General features: G+C 39.4%; 1 protein-coding gene across 2 annotated transcripts in view; it reads left to right on the top strand.

The window, feature by feature from the left end:
• LOC5572039 (mediator of RNA polymerase II transcription subunit 9) overlaps positions 1-7526 on the top strand; it is a 42656-nt gene extending 35130 nt beyond the window's left edge. The window contains exon 3 of one of the 2 annotated variants that reach the window (XM_001660096.2): positions 7076-7526. In XM_001660096.2, the coding sequence (XP_001660146.2) occupies positions 7243-7491 (249 nt within the window). In that variant the 5' untranslated portion in view covers positions 7076-7242 and the 3' untranslated portion in view covers positions 7492-7526. The remainder of the gene's footprint in view (positions 1-7075) is intronic. The other variant, XM_021844221.1, reaches the window with a different exon arrangement.
• Positions 7527-19393: the final 11867 nt, after the last annotated feature.

Raw genomic sequence — 19393 nt, 5'->3', positions numbered from 1 at the left:
TTTACCACCGGAACAGGCAATCCGTAGTGTTAATTCTTAGCCAGTTGAAACAACCGCTACCGACACTACGCGGCTATCTAGGCTGCTCGGGAAAAGGAGGTTAATATTGATGATTAACTCCTGACGTGCCCAAGCAGCCACTCATATTTTTCCGTTTTGACCCAATCTCACCCCCTAGACCCATTGTCACCCGCATAGAGCTATGGAAAATCATGGACGAGAACAGCTTTCCCGGGGAGCTCACAAGATTGATCAGAGCAACGATGGACGGTGTGCAAAACTGCGTGAAGATCTCGGGCGAACACTCCAGTTCGTTCGAGTCTCGGCGGGGACTACGACAGGGCGACGGACTTTCGTGCCTGTTGTTCAATATTGCGTTTGAAGGTGTCATGCGGAGAGCCGGACTTAACAGTCGAGGCACGATTTTCACGAGATCCGGACAATTTGTTTGCTTCGCGGACGACATGGATATTATTGGGAGAAAAATTGAAACGGTGGCAGATTTGTTCACCCGCCTGAAACGCGAAGCAACAAGAGTCGGGCTAATGGTGAATGCGTCGAAAACAAAGTACATGCTGGTTGGCGGAACTGAGCGCGACAGGGCCCGCCTAGGAAGCAGTGTTACGATAGACGGGGATACCTTCGAGGTGGTGGACGAGTTCGTCTACCTCGGATCCTTGTTGACGGCTGACAACAATGTTAGTCGGGAAATACGAAGGCGCATCATCAGCGGAAGTCGTGCCTACTATGGGCTCCAGAAGAAACTGCGGTCAAGAAAGATTCACCCCCGCACCAAATGCACGATGTACAAAACGCTCATAAGACCGGTAGTCCTCTATGGGCATGAGGCGTGGACTATGCTCGAGGAGGACTTGCAAGCTCTTGGGGTTTTCGAACGCCGAGTGCTAAGGACGATCTTCGGCGGCGTGCAGGAGAACGGCGTGTGGCGGCGAAGGATGAACCACGAGCTCGCTCAACTCTACGGCGAACCCAGTATCGTGAAGGTAGCTAAAGCTGGAAGGATACGCTGGGCAGGACATGTTGCAAGAATGCCGGACAACAACCCTGTAAAGATGGTGTTCGCCACGAATCCGGTCGGAACAAGAAGGCGTGGGGCGCAGCGAGCTAGGTGGATTGACCAGGTACACCAGGACCTGGAGAGCGTGGGTCTCAGTCGAGGATGGAGAGAAGCGGCCATGAACCGAGGGAATTGGCGAAATATTGTTGGCGAGGCTTTATCAAGATAATTGATGTAAAGCCAAATAAGTAAGTAAGTACCCATTGTCACCCCCATCGACGGTATACGGGTTTATAAAAAAAAGTAAAAAAAAAAACTTTGACCCTTTCCAAATGTTAGTCTAGATCGATTTTGAAAAAAAAAACAAAGTATGTAAAGTATCTTATGTCGTTTTCGTTTTTAGGAACTGGGTCGGTGATCAACACATAAATAAACCAATGTCAAATAAATTGTAGTTCGGTCGAACCTGAATCGGGTTGGGGTTGAAACTGTGATTCAGAACGGGTTGCGCCAGTTCCAACCTAGGTTCAAAAACGAATTCGACATTAGTTTCACATAGTCTTCACACCCAGAAAGTTTCATTGAATTCTGAAGGGGTGCTGCCAATCCCTTTGTGGAGTTGGCGTGAAATCCGTCATAAATAACACGGCACCGCTAAAACGTCAAATAGTAAACCCGTGCATATGTCCATAGCTCGATATTGACTCATGAAACCATACTTGAAATAAAAACAAAAATCATGGTTACTATGATGCACCCAATCAGCTTTCCAAAGAATATCTGTTCCATGACTCAATATTTCCATTAGTTGATGATCCCTTAAATATCTACTGGAAATTTAACTGTAGTTAGGATTCTGAAGTATTTACTTATGGAATTTTCATGCTGAATAGCGCCGTTTGGTAGCATAGTTTCGAATCAAACGGATTATAACATGTTAAACATACTTTAGCCTTGGACAGAATAAACAACTTTGTTGAAGACATCATTTTCATGATTATCCAATCACGATCCTAGATATTTGGGTTCCGACGTGTTTGTGTGCATCAAAATCCAAGGATATTCACCAGAAAAGTCGAAAAAAACGAAAGTTAACGGACCTGTCATTTTGTATGGGGTGATTCAAATCGTTTTCCAACAGCCTACTTGATGGCAAGACGAAGTTTGCCGGGACCACTAGTTAATCATAAATATGCATGCTCACTAGCGCCACCTGTTGGATGACTTTTAAAACTTGAGGTCCTTCCCATTTAGGCTTCTATCTAATGAACAACTTTGCCGAATATGTAATATTTCTAAGTAATGAGGATATCCCAGGATCATTTTTTTAAGAATCAGGATCCAAAGATATCTGCGTCCTTGATCTACTAAACAGCTTTGCTAAAGACACCATCTTGCTAAAATATCGCTATCCTGAAAATTTGTTTACATTAGGGAAATCTGCAAACAGACGCCTGAGAAGGTAACTCAGGCAGTATGGGGTTGCCGCACCAACTACGACCCACTCAAACCAGCCGATGCACTGTACTTGAGCAATTATTGTTGAATTGCTCAAGTGGTGTACAGTGCATCGATATTACCCTTGGCCTCAGACCCTTATCTCCCCGGACCCACCTTACGGTATTTCGGTATGGTACTGCTATCCTGAGATAGCCGCGATCAATATACAGCATGCTCACTAGCGCACATGCTAGACCTTGACGTACTCAATACTTTTGCCGAAGACGTCAACTTTCTAGGTAATCGGGATCCTGAGATATCTGTGTTCAAAAAATGTCATACTCACTAGCGTCATCTGGTGAAAGAATTCCAAATTAAATAGATCATCACATATTACTCCTTGAACTATCGAACAACTTTGCCAAAAACACCATATTTCTAAAAAATCGGGATCATTCGTGATTGAAAAATTGCATGCTCACTAGCACCATCTGATGGCATAATTTCAAGTTGAATGGCCTATGATATGATAGTTCTTGACCTACTAAACAACTTTGTCGAAGACCGCATCTTTCTAGGTAATCAGGATCCTGAGATATCCGTGTTTGAAAAATTACATGCTCACTAGCGCCAACTGGTGACAGAATTCCGAAACAAGCAGCCAATCTCATGTTAGTCCTTGATTTACTGAACAACTTTGCCGAAGACACCATCTTGCTAAAAAATCTAGATCCTGAGATATTTGTGATCAAGATGTTGCATTGCGAAATCCACTTCATCGGTTCCCCCGGGACACATTCCGACGGCCACTGAAGGGTGAGGATGTTTTCAAAGTTTAATTTGTCCACTGACCGATTGGTACCGTTGCACTGAAAAAATTTGCCGAAGACATCAATACTCTATCTTGCCTAGCTTTAGATTGACAATCAAAATTGCTCCGCGTGTACTCAGTACACGATGCGACCGCTGGTGTAACTTTTTTTTGAGCGACTGACGGAAGGTTAATAAAAAGAAGAAGGAATCATAACTCAAAGTATCCTATATGGTTTAGTAGAGAAATCAAAAATTTAAAGAATCGTAAGCAAAAGGCACATAAAATATACAAAAAATGTAAAAATGATGCAAATTTAATTAACTATTTAAATATTTGCGATCAATTAAATCTTGCCATTGATACCGCATTTGAAGAGTATAATGAACGAACTGAGCGTGAAATGAAATCATGTCCTAAAAATTTCTTTAATTACGTTAAAACAAAAACCAACTTTCCATCTGAAATGCACCTTGATGATAAAATTGGTGTGAACCCTGAAGAAAGCTGCAATCTGTTTGCAACATTTTTTCAAGACGTTTACACTACTTATTCGGAAAATAATCGAGATCGTGAATATTTCTCATTTCTTCCGGAAATCCCAAATGACATTTGCGTCAATCAAATCAAAGTACATGATATTGTAGATGCACTAAAAAGTCTAGATGTCTCCAAAGGTGCTGGACCTGACGGGATTCCACCTGTATTTTTGAAAATGTTATCAATCGAACTTGCATCTCCGCTATTTTGGCTCTACAATATGTCTCTGCAATCAGGTAGTTTCCCTGAAACATGGAAAAGCTCATTTTTAGTGCCGATCTTTAAATGTGGCAAAAAATCCGACATACGTAATTATCGTGGGATAGCCATTATCTCTTGTATTCCAAAGATTTTCGAGGCAATAATAAATAAAATTTTATTCGATATGGTTAAAAACAGAATAACTCATACTCAGCATGGATTTTTTAAGGGACGATCAACATGCACAAACTTGCTGGAGTTCATTCATTATTCTTTGACAGCCATGGATAATGGTAATCACGTGGAAGCTCTCTATACAGATTTCAGTAAAGCTTTCGATCGCATTGACATACCAATGTTGCTTTTTAAGTTAGAAAAAATAGGATTTCAACCGGACCTTCTTAACGATCAACGCTCCGTCATCGTAATCATCGTAATCATCGAAACTTCAAAAGCAGTTTTTCTGTTTAAAACTGAAAATTATTCGATGAAAATGTGTTCACTGTGTTTCGGTTGGAAAATAGAATACAGTGAACACATTTTCCTGTAAATTTTCTTGATTTTGAACAAAAAAACTGCTTTTGAAAATTTCGAAATCAATGACGGATCCTGCCCCCTTAAATGGGTAGAGTCTTATCTTACTAATCGCCAACAAATAGTTAGATACAAAGGAGTAAAATCTATTCCAATTAAAGTTACATCGGGAGTTCCTCAAGGGTCTCATTTAGGGCCATTATTCTTTATTTTATACGTTAACGACATTTCCTTCATTCTGAAAAAAGTGAAAGCTCTCATATATGCTGATGACATGAAACTGTTTCTTGAAATAGTAAACGATGAAGATATACATACTTTTCAAAATGAAATTGATATGTTTTACAAATGGTGCAATAAAAGCCTTCTTCAATTGAACGTAAAAAAATGTAATTCAATATCCTTTAGCAGAAAGCGTAGTATACCTAACACAACAGTCTACCTAGGGAATCAACTAGTAGAAAAATGCGTAAGAATAAGAGATTTAGGAGTGATTTTAGATTCCAAAGTTACTTTTATATATCACTATAATACAATTATCAACAAGGCAAACAAGATGTTAGCATTTATAAAACGATTTAGCTATAATTTTCACGATCCATACACTATAAAAACATTATACATAACCTATGTGCGTTCAATTTTAGAATACTGTAGCATAGTTTGGTCACCATTTTCATCAACCCATGAAAATCGTATAGAATCAGTTCAAAAACAAATTCTGTTGTTCGCACTTCGAAAATTAGGTTGAACAAGGTTACCTCTACCATCTTATGAAGCACGATGCATGCTTATTAATATTCAAACATTGAAGAAACGTCGCGAATTTGCAATGGTCTCGTTCGTAAACGATATAGTTTCGCATCGTATTGACTCGATGACACTTTTATCAAAATTAAATTTTTATGCTCCTTCAAGACAACTGCGAAGTCGTAGTATTTTTTATACAAACCATCACCGCACAAATTATGCCAAATTTGAGCCTTTAAATCAAATAATGTCTGTTTACAATAAACATTGCGAAACCATTGCACATTGGACCGAATCGACAATTTAGCCGGAAAAAAGTGTTATCTCTGTTCTCGTCGAATTTAGACGTTCGATGTCTTCAGAGAAGTTATTCGTAATTGAGTTTTGCATCTTTTAAGGAAAAAGTTAAATAGGGTGGCCCATATTTAAGCTAAAATTTTGACTCAAACTTTTTTGTTTGATGAAATTTGTGGCTGCGCTCTTCTGCAAACTTTTCGAAAATATTATTTTGAACAACTTTGTCGAAGACACTTTTGATCTAACTCTTCATTTGAGCTAAGTAAATTGATTTTGAAAGTATTAACTTAGGGTGGACCCAAAAAATCAGTTATTTTGATCTAACTTTTTTGTTTTCAGTTCTACGTGAATGTGGTCTTTAGAAGAGTTGTAGAGGAAGTAAAGATACACGTTTTTGCTGAACATCGCAAGTTTGTAATTCTTGTGATTTTGAAATTATAAGCAAATTTAAGTGAAAAACTATGAAATCTTAAGATGAGTTACAAGCGAATTTCGTGTTTTTTAAGTGCGTCTTTGAAGTGAATTTTCTCAATTTACAAAAAATACGTTCTCACAGTTTTTGCAGCAAAAGTTGCCTATCGTATGGCCTTTCGAATGCTACTTAAAGAAAAATTTTATCGAACTAACTCCATGAGTTATGGGCATCTTAAGATTTCATAGTTTTTCACTTAAATTTGCTTATAATTTCAAAATCACAAGAATTACAAACTTGCGATGTTCAACAAAAACGTGTATCTTTACTTCCTCTACAACTCCTCTAAAGACCACATTCACGTAAAACTGAAAACAAAAAAGTTAGATCAAAATAACTGATTTTTTTGGGTCCACCCTAAGTTAATACTTTCAAAATCAATTTACTTAACTCAAATGAAGAGTTAGATCAAAAGTGTCTTCGACAAAGTTGTTCAAAATAATATTTTCTAAAAGTTTGCAGAAGAGCGCAGCCACAAATTTCGTCAAACAAAAAAGTTTGAGTCAAAATTTTAGCTTAAATATGGGCCACCCTATTTAACTTTTTCCTTAAAATATACAAAACTCAATTACGAATAACTTCTCTGAAGACATCGAACGTCTAAATTCGACGAGAACAGAGATAACACTTTTTTCCGGCTAAATTGTCGATTCGGTCCAATGTGCATTGACTTTACTATGACGAAATCGGAACTAAAAGAAAAATTTATGTCACATCAAAATTCGAACTAGATTAAGAAAATAACGTTTTCAAACTATATAATATTAAGTGTAAAATTGTAACAAAATGGTCTACTTCTGATTGACGACATGAAATAAATAAATCATCATTAATTTGTTATCTGTACAGTCATCTAGGTACTTATGATTCAAGTTTTCAATTTTTATAAATGTAACAGAAGTATAGATGTAACTAGACCAGTTCTAATAGATAGATACATCTACATCTAGAGATTTGTTTACATTAGGAGAATAAATGTTTTTGATTTTTATACCTTTTTTCCCACTTATAGGTTCTGGAACTGCAGAAGAGGCTGGACTCCGCTAGGATAACAATTCGACAATTACCTGGAATCGACTATAGCAAGGAGGAGCAACTGAGAAGACTTGAGAGTCTTCGAAAGCAACTAGCGTTGAAACAACAATTGATTAAAAAATACAAGAACGTTCAATTTTAATCATGCTTCGCGTTATTCTGCGATATTTGGCTAATAATGAGCAGCTTATACAACGGCTCGCTGAGAGTTATCCTATGCGCAGAGCTGCTCAATTACTAGTAAGTGCTTATTATAGAGGTCGGGCAATTGCCCAGGACCAGAAAATAGGAGAGATGACTCCGGAAAAATTTAAACGAATGATGAATACATTTAAAACAAATGTCCAGCAGGAAATTAAAGCAGCAAAGGAGGATTTGAAAAAACGTCAATGATAAATATAGCAACCTAGTAATATACTCACATAAAATGGAATTAAATTTATTTAGAAAGAAATTCAGATTTTGTTTTGATTAGATTATTTTTTATTTCGTACGTTTAGGTTTGCAGTCTTTGACGTTAGCGTAACTTGATCAAAATTCCCATTGGGATGCACAATTTATTGAGCAATATGCCTATTCAGCATAAAAGTTTAAGTTTGGAGTTTGGAGTTTTTCCAGAGGGCGCTTAAAGGATTAGTGAGTTTGTATGTTAGTTCAAAACACTTTTCAATCACAGAAGTAACTCTCGACGAGACAAATCATGAACAACTTTCCAAGAAATCTCGCTGAACTAGAAGGACCAACGAGAGATTCTCTCCTCTCTCGCTCTCTTTCGATTTAGACAGTGTAATACTGTGCTTCCCAAACATTTTTACCTTTCGCCCTCTTGAGGTAAATATATTTTAAAATCGAAAATGAAAGGTTGAAATCTTTCATTCCGGGCTGAAGTTGCTCAATAGGGCGATATTCAAAACTGAAAAGATGGCAATAGACGGCTCTTTTTAAGTGGTAGTAAAAACGAAATCCTGAAGCAAACAAACCACCATTGAAGATGAAGTAAAAACAAAAAGTTATCTATTCACAATACGATTGATTTCTAATCACTACTTTTTCGATCCAGTTTCCTAAATGGTATTGTGCATCCCGATAAAATTCAGAAAAAATAAATTTGCTCAATTTCCTCTTCTTTATCAACGAACTTAAGGTAACACACGATAGACTCATCGTGGCATCCATGAACAATCTATGTTCAAACTATCGTTGAAAAGAAAATATTTCTGTTTTATATCATATCGATCATTCGGTGATCTATCCCCGGATCATATGCTTGCTAACAACAGGCATGTTGATACACTTTCAGTTCATCTATGTCCGGTAGAAACGATATTACATCCCCAAAACTACAAAATTGATCATCATTTATGGATAGCAAACAGTTGCACCTTAAGCACCGCCAACACATTTTCAATCGGAAGGATTTTGGCGCGCTCGAACTGACACATCCTCCGTTGTGGTGAAACTTCTTCCGTCGACGTGATGTTGGACAGTTTTCTAAAACAGTCGAGATAAAAGCCGAGCTGGCAGAGCAATGACAGTTAGTTCGTTCAAAACTTCGCTTCGGAAGTCCAACTGGCGAACTCCAGATTGGTGCTGCGAAGTCAATAGTAGGGTTTCAATGCTAGTAATGGACCCCTTAGTAGCTGAAATTCATTCTAGACGCTTTTCCGCAATGATATCTCAGACGCATATACGTTTTGTGGAGTCTAATAACAAATTCAATGTCTTTACTTCATACACTCAAAATAATCCAAACGTCATTGTTACGTGAAAACATACGTGATTTTTTTCCATCGCACTTTTCGCGTAGCTCTTACGTGAATCATAGGTAACCCAGAATGAACGCATGATTTTTTGAACTTTGTCCATTCCACCGGCGCTACACGTAAGAGCTACGTGGATTTTCCGGTAGCCTTTACGAAGCGTTTCAATACAACCTAGATGGTTTCGCATTAAATTTAACTGTAATAAAGACCAATCTAATTTCTAATAGGCTTTGGAAGAAAACTAATTCCCAATTGGAAAATGCAAACAAACTTAAAAGATTGTGATATTTTTATTGTCAATCTGAGCATTTTGATTCCTGTTTCCCCAATGTTGTGAGTTTCTTGTCGGTCTTGTTGTAGCCTTCGCGTGCTATAATTGATAGAGGTTATAAATCAGGTATAAAATATGAAGTAATGCAGGGATTCTTTGGCATTCAAAACATATTTACCTTGAGATCAATCTTACACAGGGTTTAAAGCAGCAGTAGCTTCTGAAGTTCTTCTAAAATCAAGCGGGCGCCATCTTTTGAGCTCAACACCGAATGTATGTACAATATGCAGATGTCAAAATGAACCTAGGCACCTACGTGAATTTAACGTAAGTGCGATAGGTAAACTCAGTAAAAACTAACGAGTCACTTTTTGGTGGTTATGAATGATTTAGTGATCTTTATCTTAGTCAGGTGAAATGGAGGTAAAATGAACTTCGAATGATCTACGTGATTTTTCACGTAGCAATGACGTTTGGATTTTTTTGAGTGTAGTACGTCTATGAAACATACAAAATCATTCGATTTTTACAGCGAAATATGCATTTGAAAAACTGTTGTCCGAATGCCTATTATGGACCCTCCCGGGGTCCATAATAGGATTGTTTACAAATTTGACGTTGCGTATTATGGACCCTCCATTTGATTCCCATGTAATCCGGCTCGCTGCCGATGAGCCTATTATGGACTCACCTGGAAATGCGTATTATGGACCCTCTTGTGTGGTTTCATTTACAAAACTGTTCAAATATCTGTATTTATGCGTCTCAAACCAAATATTTTGCCTGAAACTGCTGATTAACAATGTAATCGAAGTTCCCCCGGTAGATTTTCATAGGAATAAATTTGCTTTGAGTGTTAATTTTATGTTTTTCTGTAGGGGGTCCATAATACGCAAAGGGTCCATAACCGGCATCGACTCCCTAATTTACGTTTTTAATTGTTTTCCATACGTTTTGACAGCTCTTGACTACCATTCTTCCATGCGCTTGTGTTGGAAGTTTGAGAGATTTGAGAATCCAGCGTCAAAACGTATGGAAAACAATTAAAATCGTAAATTACTAGTAATTAGGAAACTGGATCGAAAAAGTAGTGATTAGAAATCAAGCGTAATGTGAACAGATAACTTTTTGTTGTTAGTTCATCTTCCTTGATAAAACCTCGCTAACAACATTTCGCCAATAGGGCGATATTCAAAACTGAAAAGGCAATAGACGGCTCTTTTTCAGTGGTAGTAAAAACGAAACCCTGAAGCAAAGAAATCACCACGGAAGATGAACTAAACACAAAAAGTTATGTATTCACTTTACACTTGATTTCTAATCACTACTTTTTTGATCCAGTTTCCTAATTGTAAGTAATTTACGTTTTTCATTATTTTCCATACGTTTTGACAGTTCTCCGACTACAATTCTTTCATGCGCTTGTGTTGAAAGTTTGAGAAATTTGAGAATCCAGCGTAGCGCGATCAGTAGGAGGAATACAAACAACAGTGTCGTCGCTCGGCGGCCAGTGAAAGAAGTTGAATGTTCGAAAGGTTGTTGCCTGTACTTTTTGCCGCTGGCGCCAACTGTTAGCGTTTAAGGCCGCACGGGACGTCATCATAATCACCCTATTCATTCCAAGAAGCAAATCCCAAGAACCACTCCATATATCGATGTGAAAATGTATCACTATGACTCTATATATGTAGTGCACAACCCGATAAATTTTTAGCTTTATCGGTTCACTTAAACTCGAGATTTGCTTCCACAAAGTTTTGATGATAATTGTTAGAGTGAGACGAAAGATAGGGAAAATAACACGGTCTCCCGTGTCCCCTTAAGAACGAAATAAACAGTCGTTACCCTATTCACTCGGTTCATGGCCGCTTCTCTCCATCCTCGACTGCGACCCACGCTCTCTAGATCAATCCACCTAGCTCGCTGCGCCCCACGTCTTCTTCTTTCGACCGGATTCGTAGCGAACACCATCTTTACAGGGTTGTTGTCCGACATTTTTGCAACATGCCCTGCCCAGCGTATCCTTCCAGCTTTGGCCACTTTCTGGATACTGGGTTCGCCGTAGAGTTGGGCGAGCCCGTGGTTCATCCTACGCCGCCACACACAGTTTTCCTGCACACCGCCAAAGATTGTCCTTAGCACTCGGCGTTCGAAAACCCCAAGAGCTTGCAAGTCCTCCTCGAGCATAGTCCACGTCTCATGCTCATAGAGAACTACCGGTCTTTTGAGCGTTTTGTACATCGCGCATTTGGTGCGAGGGTGAATCTTTCTCGACTGCAGTTTCTTCTGAAGCCCTAGAAGGCACGACTTCCGCTGATGATGCGCCTTCGTATTTCCCGACTAACGTTGTCAGCCGTCAACAAGGATCCGAGGTAGACAAACTCGTCCACCACCTCGAAGGTATCCCCGTCTATCGTAACACTGCTTCCTAGGCGGGCCCTGTCGCGCTCAGTTTCGCCAACCAGCATGTACTTTGTTTTCGACGCATTCACCATTAGCCCGACTCTTGTTGCTTCGCGTTTAAGGCGGGTGAACAAATCTGCCACCGTTTCAAATTTTCTCCCAATAATATCCATGTCGTTTGCGAAGCAGACAAATTGTCTGGATCTCGCGAAATTCGTACCTCGACTGTTAAGTCCGGCTCTCCACATGACACCTTCAAAGGCAATATTGAACAGCAGGCACGAAAGTCCGTCGCCCTGTCGTAGTCCCCGCCGAGACTCGAACGAACTGGAGTGTTCGCCCGAGATCTTCACGCAGTTTTGCACACCGTCCATCGTTGCTCTAATCAATCTTGTGAGCTTCCCGGGAAAACTGTTCTCGTCCATGATCTTCCATAGCTCCACTGGTCAATACTGTCGTATGCCGCTTTGAAATCGATGAACAAATGGTGCGTAGGGACCTGGTACTCACGGCATTTCTGGAGGATTTGTCGTACGGAAAAGATCTGGTCCGTTGTCGAGCGGCCGTCGATAAAACCTGCTTGATAACTTCCCACGAACTCGTTTGCTATAGGTGATAGACGACGGAAGAGAATCTGAGATAGCACTTTGTAGGCGGCGTTTAGGATGGTAATTGCACGATAATTTTCACAAGCGGCCAACCTGTCCGGGCCCATCTTGATGAGTTTGGCTCCGATACCATCCTTACCAGCGGCCTTGTTGTTCTTGAGCTGTTGAATGGCATCCTTAACATCCCCCATCGTGGGAGCTGGTTGGTTTCCACTGTCCGCTGTGCTGACATAGCCATCGCCTTCGCTGTCCTGACCTTCTGTACCTGTGTTTTCTGCGCCATTCAGGTGTTCATCGTAGTGCTGCTTCCACCTTTCGATCACCTCGCGTCCGTCCGTCAAGATGCTCCCATCCTTATCCCGGCAAATTTCAGCTCGCAGCACGAAGCCTTTGCGGGAAGCGTTGAGCTTCTGATAGAACTTCCGCGTTTCTTAAGAACGGTACAGCAACTCCATTTCTTGGCATTCCACCTCTTCCAGGCGGCGCTTTTTGTCCCGGAATAAGCGGGTTTGCTGTTTCCGCTTTAGTCTGTATCGTTCCACGTTTTGTCGCGTATCATGCTGCAGCATTGCAGCCCGCGCTGCATTATTCCCCTCTAAAATCTCATGGCACTCTTCGTCAAACCAATCGTTTCTTGAGCTCCGTTCCACATATCCGAGAATGTTTTCGACAGCGTCGTTAATGGTTGCTTTGACTGTCCTCCAGCAGTCCTCAAGAGGGGCCCTATCGAGCTCGCCCTCATCCGGCAACGCTGCCTCAAGATGCTGCGCGTATGCATTGGCGACATCCGGTTGTTTCAATCGCGGTAGACTGTACCGAGGCGGGCGTCGGTACCGTACATCGTTGATGACGGATAGTTTTGAGAGCCGTAAAATGCATCTAACGAGTTATTTCTCAAAATTTGGAACTAGTTTCAAAAAAATATTCGGTGCCGGTTGTACGTAATGATAATCAGTATCACGCCTACCAAATATTTTTTTGATTAATGCTTTCATTTACGATAAATTGTTAGATGCATTTCCCCATACAAAATAAAACGGGAAAACTTCTGCTGATCAACTATGGACAAGGCAAAACAGGTAATCCATTAGCTCATAATCAATTGATTACTAAACTATTTTCCATTGGCATAATCATTTTGACCCTTTATTCTTGCGATACGCGTGATTTCACAACAAATTACCCACTAACAAAGAATCCGGAAGTGCACTCAGAAACACGGGTAGTCACAGAATTACTAAATATTAGTATTGTATGACTACTTCCTATCTGGCTCTCTTTCATTCTGCGGGGAATTTTATTCCTATTTGTCGATTCGCCTTGGTTGAAGCATCGCTAAGCTTCAACCCAGACGAAAAAACTCACAGCAGTATGAAAGAGAGGCAGACAGAAAATAGTCATTAATGCATAAACTTTAGTAATTCTGTAACTATTTTTATTTCTGAGTGTGTATAACCTATGGGCCTGTTCACAAATTTCACAACGCTGAAGGGGGTGAGTGGGTGTCCTCAAAATGTTACAGCTCATACAAAATTTGTAAAGCATTCATACAAAATGCGTTACAAGAGGGTGGGTGGGTATCAAAAATGACCATTTTTTGCGTTATGAAATTTGTGAATGAACCCTATGGAGCCAAACACAAATTTTACAATTTTATCACACTAATCGTGCATGAGCACTGACTGGATCTGTACATTTTCGAAGGAAACAAAGTTTATCATATTTTTCAATGCTCTCTGATCGTCTACAGAAATAAGTGTAATATGTGTGCTCCTTCTGTAACCGATGGTTTCATGATTTTGATTTGTGACTCCATCACAAATATAATAATATTACGCCTAAATGTGACTCTGGACTATGCTCAGCGTGAGAGACCAACTGTCTCTCACTCATACACTCCCAACCCCTTCCAGCGGTATCACTCACCAAAACTAGCAGTCTGTTCCCTGATAAAAAATACAATACAAAAACAGTATACCGTATTGTAACAGTACTATTCAATATATTGGAAATACAATACAGTATATTGTAAAATGACAATACATTTACAGTACAATATATTGTTTTGAACAGTTCACTGTATGGTATAAGAGATTTTTGCAATATAATGTATGGGTGGTTAAGTATCGTAACAATACAAATATAGATATTTTCTCATACAAACATTTTGAAAATTCAATACGATATATTGTTCATGTATTGTCTTGATTAGCAATTCGTGTATTGTTGTACAATACAAAAACAATTCAACGAACTGTATCATGGTTGCATTCGTCGTTACAGCTAATGTCAAGTGACTTCTAAAAAACTACTTATTTTTACTTTTGTAATATTTGATTTGATTCCTGCTTCTTCTTTTTGCCGTCAGACTGTGAACATGGTCGGCAAGCAGGTCTCGATTGCCTTTCGCATTGTCAGCTCAGTTTTCAATGGGCCGCGAATGGAACAACAACACGCATATCGGACCCGCCGTGACTAAAGCCGCTTGTTGAAGCGCTCATCGTCATCGTCACCGTAAACCTCATCGGGCGAGGAGGATTTCAACCAGAGCGCCGTCAAAATGTGTCCGTTTACGCGAATTCAACAATTCAATCGGGCCTTTCCAGGGCCAACAAATGTGTTTTAAAGAGTTATTTGTGTAATATTCCCTAATGTGTTTACCACATATTTGCTATAATCTCTTAATTCATCTCATAGCATCATACAACAACTGATTTATTACGAATAATTGACAAACGCTGCTGCAGTGCCGTTGGGATGAGTGCTCAACATTTCACAATGATTGTAAAAAAGTGACATTTCAAACAGCGTCTCTTTATGGGAATTTTATGGGAAAACTTCGATTACGAAAATTATTATATGTAACAAAACTGCACAGTCGACCCTGAATACGGCCTTACAGTTGAGGTTGAAATACGCGTATCTGTCAAAGAATACAAACTCAAGTGGAATTTAATGGTATAGTACTAAATTCGGTTTTATAATCTACTTCAAATTGCACAATTGTAATAATTTTGGCAATTGTAAAAATGGATCAGAAATTTACTTTCATAATAAATAAAACTAATGATTATCAATAGTTAAGTATTGAATATTTAGTAAATTTCAACCCTTCCAACAAATCATTCATTTCTCATGCATTAGCATTTTCTGAAGTTTTCAAATAATTCTCAGCCCAACACATCAATGGCACATACCCATTTCCCAGATTGGTCGATTAGAAAGAGGAGAACACGAAAGGGAGGAGCATCATTTGCTATTCTAAGGTTATAAAACATGCTTTCTTCGTCGGATTCGGTTTCATTCCATTTTCGCTTTCGAGCTGGTAAGAGCTCCTCCGAACCTGCTCAGCGAGGAGTACCTGCCAGAAGCCTTCTGAGCTGTAGATTTTTAAGTTGCCAATCTAGCGTCTGGTTTGTGACTGGGAGGGAGAAACCAATACAAAACTTATGTACGTCATAGTGAGCCGGAATTCCGCTGTCACGAAATGTCACTGTGAGCCCAGATCTCAAACATTGGACTAACATGGAAAAAGCGCGTAACTGATTAAAACACATTTTCGCATTTCATCAAAAGTGATACAAATCGAATGAAAATCAATTCATGCACACAATGCAGGTAATACCACGTGAGCACCTTTCAATCTGATTGAATATAAAGAATTGAAAAACGCATCGTTTTACTTGTTCCAATGAAAATTAATATTTAGTGCATAGAAAACTGTGGCCCTTTTTCCATGTTTGTCAGGAAAGATCGAAAGTACACAACAAAAGAAAACTAGCGATTTTCCCCAAGCCTGCCTTGATTGTTGTTGGCAAGCTGGAGTTATCTTGCAGTTCAAACAAACGTTGTTCTATATTTCGTGTGTAGTATCTGTGCCTCCCTTCCAGGTTTGTGAAATCGAACAAGATTCTTAGATTGGCTCGTGCTCCCAGAATTGGCCCTGCAGGAATCAGTGCGCTAACGCAAAATTTGTACGAGATGACTGAAGAAAATCAGCCAAAGCCGCCTGTAGAAGCGCTCATCGTCATCGCCACCGCAAACCTCATCGGGCGAGGACGATTTCAGCCTGTGCGCCGTCAAAATATGTCTGTGATACTTGAATCTAACAATTCAATCGGCCCTTTTCAAGGCCAACAAATGTGCACTAAAGAGTTAATTGTGTAATATTTCCTAATACCACATACTTGCTATAATCACTTAATTCTTCTCGTAAAATCATACAAAATCTGATATGTTATAAATAATTGCCAATAGGGGCCTTAGCGGAGTGGTTAGAGTCCGCGGCTACAAAGCAAAGTTTTTTGTTTTTCAATATTTTTGCTCTATATTTTCACAAGTTCTCAAAAAACTCTTCTAGTTCTAGGATCTGTGTCGATATTGATTATTGGTCATCTGGTTTTGAAGATATTCCAAAATTCCTTGGGGACCGACCCGTAACTAGAACCCCCCGTTAATTTCTCAGGCTACAGAATTTTAATCGTGTTCGGATATTCACTCTTCGGAACAATATATATTTATGAGAGTATGTTGTGAAAAATGAAGCAATTTGGTGCAGCCGTCTTAAAGTACACTGAGAACAGCGTTGCAGTTGAAAATACTATATTAGAGGGTTAAATTAAATACACAACGCCACTTGATTTGTGCAGACTAAATTTACATTTATTTCAAATATTTTATGCATTCAATTTTACCATGGTACCACTTCGATAGTAAAAATTACTATATCATGGTTAAAAACTTGCAGCTAGCCAAAATCGAACCGAGGATCTTGCGATTGTCAAGCGCGAACGCTTAAGCCCCACGCACAATGTGAGCGGCAGCGCGGTACAACGGCATAACGGCAAGCCCATCTTGAGCTACACTCTACTTGTCAAGTCAATGTTGAAAAAAATTTAGTAAACATGGGATTGATAAGTAAAGTGTAGATCAAGATGGGCTTGTCGTTATGCCGTTGTACAGCGCTGCCGCTCACATTGTGCTTGAGGCCTTACCGCTCGGCTATCGATGCGGTTGGATCGAGAGGGATCCAAAACGCAAATAAAAAGCGTTCTTGATAGCTCAATTGTGATTGAATAGTAAATTTAAAAACTTGTCCATGGTTCTCATTACTTCAACGCTTGTTTCAGTGTAATGAGCATTTAGGTTTCTGGAAGCACGCTGGTCAAATAAAGATCTTAAAAACTTCAAACAACATCATATCGTAATTTTCAGATATCTCCAAGAATACTGAACCGATTTGTATGATTTTTTCAGAGTAGCTCCTTATTACCTGGCATTATATAGCCCACATTTTATTTTTATTTTTTGATAAATTGATCAAAAACAAAATGGCCGCCAAAGACATTTTATATGGAGAATGTCGGTCCCCCAAGGAACATCGAAATATCTTTAAAACCAGATCACTAGAAGAGATGTTTGGGAACTTGTGAAAAAATGGTGCAAAAATATTGAAAAACAAAAAAGTTATGACGATTTGAATATTTATTTTGCGGTAAAAATTGAAGCAGCCGGTAGAGGGGTTAATAACTTTGGAAGTGCTCATTGAACACTAAGCTGAGAAGCAGGCTCTGTCACAGTGGGGACGTTATGCCAAGAAGATGAAGAAGAAGAAGAAATGACAATACGACAAATTGATTTTTACGGTGGCAATGACGATATCTATGACTGGAGCACTTCTCCGACCGGAGAGCTCCTCACTGTTCTTAAATTCACAAACCATTACATTCTGAATCAGAAATTTACTTTCATATCATATTTAACTAAAGGAAGATTGCAAATATGACAATAGGGCGATATTCAAAACTGAAAAGGCAATAGATGGCTCTTTTTCAATGGTAGTAAAAACGAAATCCTGAAGCAAAGAAAGCACCACGGAAGATGAACTAAACACAAAAAGTTATGTTTTCACTTTACACTTGATTTCTAATCACTACTTTTTTGATTCAGTTTTCTAATTGCGAGCAATTTACGATTTTCATTATTTTCCATACGTTTTGACAGCTCTCCGACTACCATTCTTCCATGCGCTTGTGTTGAAAGTTTGAGAAATTTGAGAATCCAGCGTAGCGCGATCAGTGAGAGGAATACAAACATCAGTGCCGCCGCTCGGCGGCCGGTAAGAGAAACTGAATGTTCGAAAGGTTGTTGTCTGCAATTTTTGCCGCTGGCGCCAACTGTTAGTGGTTATGAACGAAATAAACAGTCGTTACCCTATTGACTTAAATTCAAATGCAGCAAATCACATGGCGTAGTTAACGTCATGCGGTCGTGTCTTGTACACAACCCCCACTGATTTTTTCAGAAACGTTGCTGTTGAGCCCTTTTTAGCCCGCCCACGCAAACTATAAGAAAGATTGGTGTTAGCTCTACCTGATAGTGGTATTGGTGAGCGTGATCGAGTTGAATAATAATTAATAGCGTCTTGGAAAGCCAATGTTTACCAATGTCGATATGCCCTTTTGAAATGTTTGTCCAGAATTCAACAATGAGCCATTTTACGAGACGTTTCGGAACAGCTGATCGCCGCAACGGCGTCATTGACAGGAGACCTGGGATTAAATCCAGCGTGATTTTCAACAACGTCTCATCTTACCAAACGAGGACATGGAGAAAATGACAAAAATGAGATCCAAAAATGTTCGTTACTGCAACATTACACATAGTTATTGTATCAGCTACCTCTTTGTTACCCATATTGCACATAAAAAAGCACTTTTGTGATCAGAAATATTTTAATAATTTTTCTCCATTTAAGTTTTCGCCTGGATGAAAAGCTACGCTAGAAATGCGCACATAGTCATCAACCATCATCATCGCGAAAACTGACGACGATGATTGAAAAATCCCAGGTCTCCTGTCATTTGACCAGGCTTCGTAAAAAAATGGCTTATGAGCCGATTAGTCAGCCAGGTTATATCGATTGACCGAGGAAATCTGATGTTTGGTAGGTCAACTTGCTAGGATTTTACTTAAAATACCGATTTATCCACCTATTTAGTAGGATTACGTCGGCCCACCCTATTGAATCGGGTAATATTCGGTTGATCCCTGTGTCAATCTTCCATAAGCGTCGGTGCAACAGGCGACCGATATTTTTTTGTTGAACTGTCAAATGTTTAATGGGGCTCAACAGCGTCTTGTTAAGCCAATGTTTACCAACGTCGATGTGCCCTTTTGAAATGTTTGTCCGCGAAAATATTTGCTGTACCTCTTCATTGTAGATACGTTGGGTGCTTCGGTTTTGCTTG

This window comes from Aedes aegypti, chromosome 2, assembly GCF_002204515.2.
Source record: "Aedes aegypti strain LVP_AGWG chromosome 2, AaegL5.0 Primary Assembly, whole genome shotgun sequence".
Taxonomy (NCBI): Eukaryota; Metazoa; Arthropoda; class Insecta; order Diptera; family Culicidae; genus Aedes; species Aedes aegypti.
Note: the sequence above shows the minus strand (reverse complement) of the source record. Positions and strands in the feature narration are given on the sequence as shown.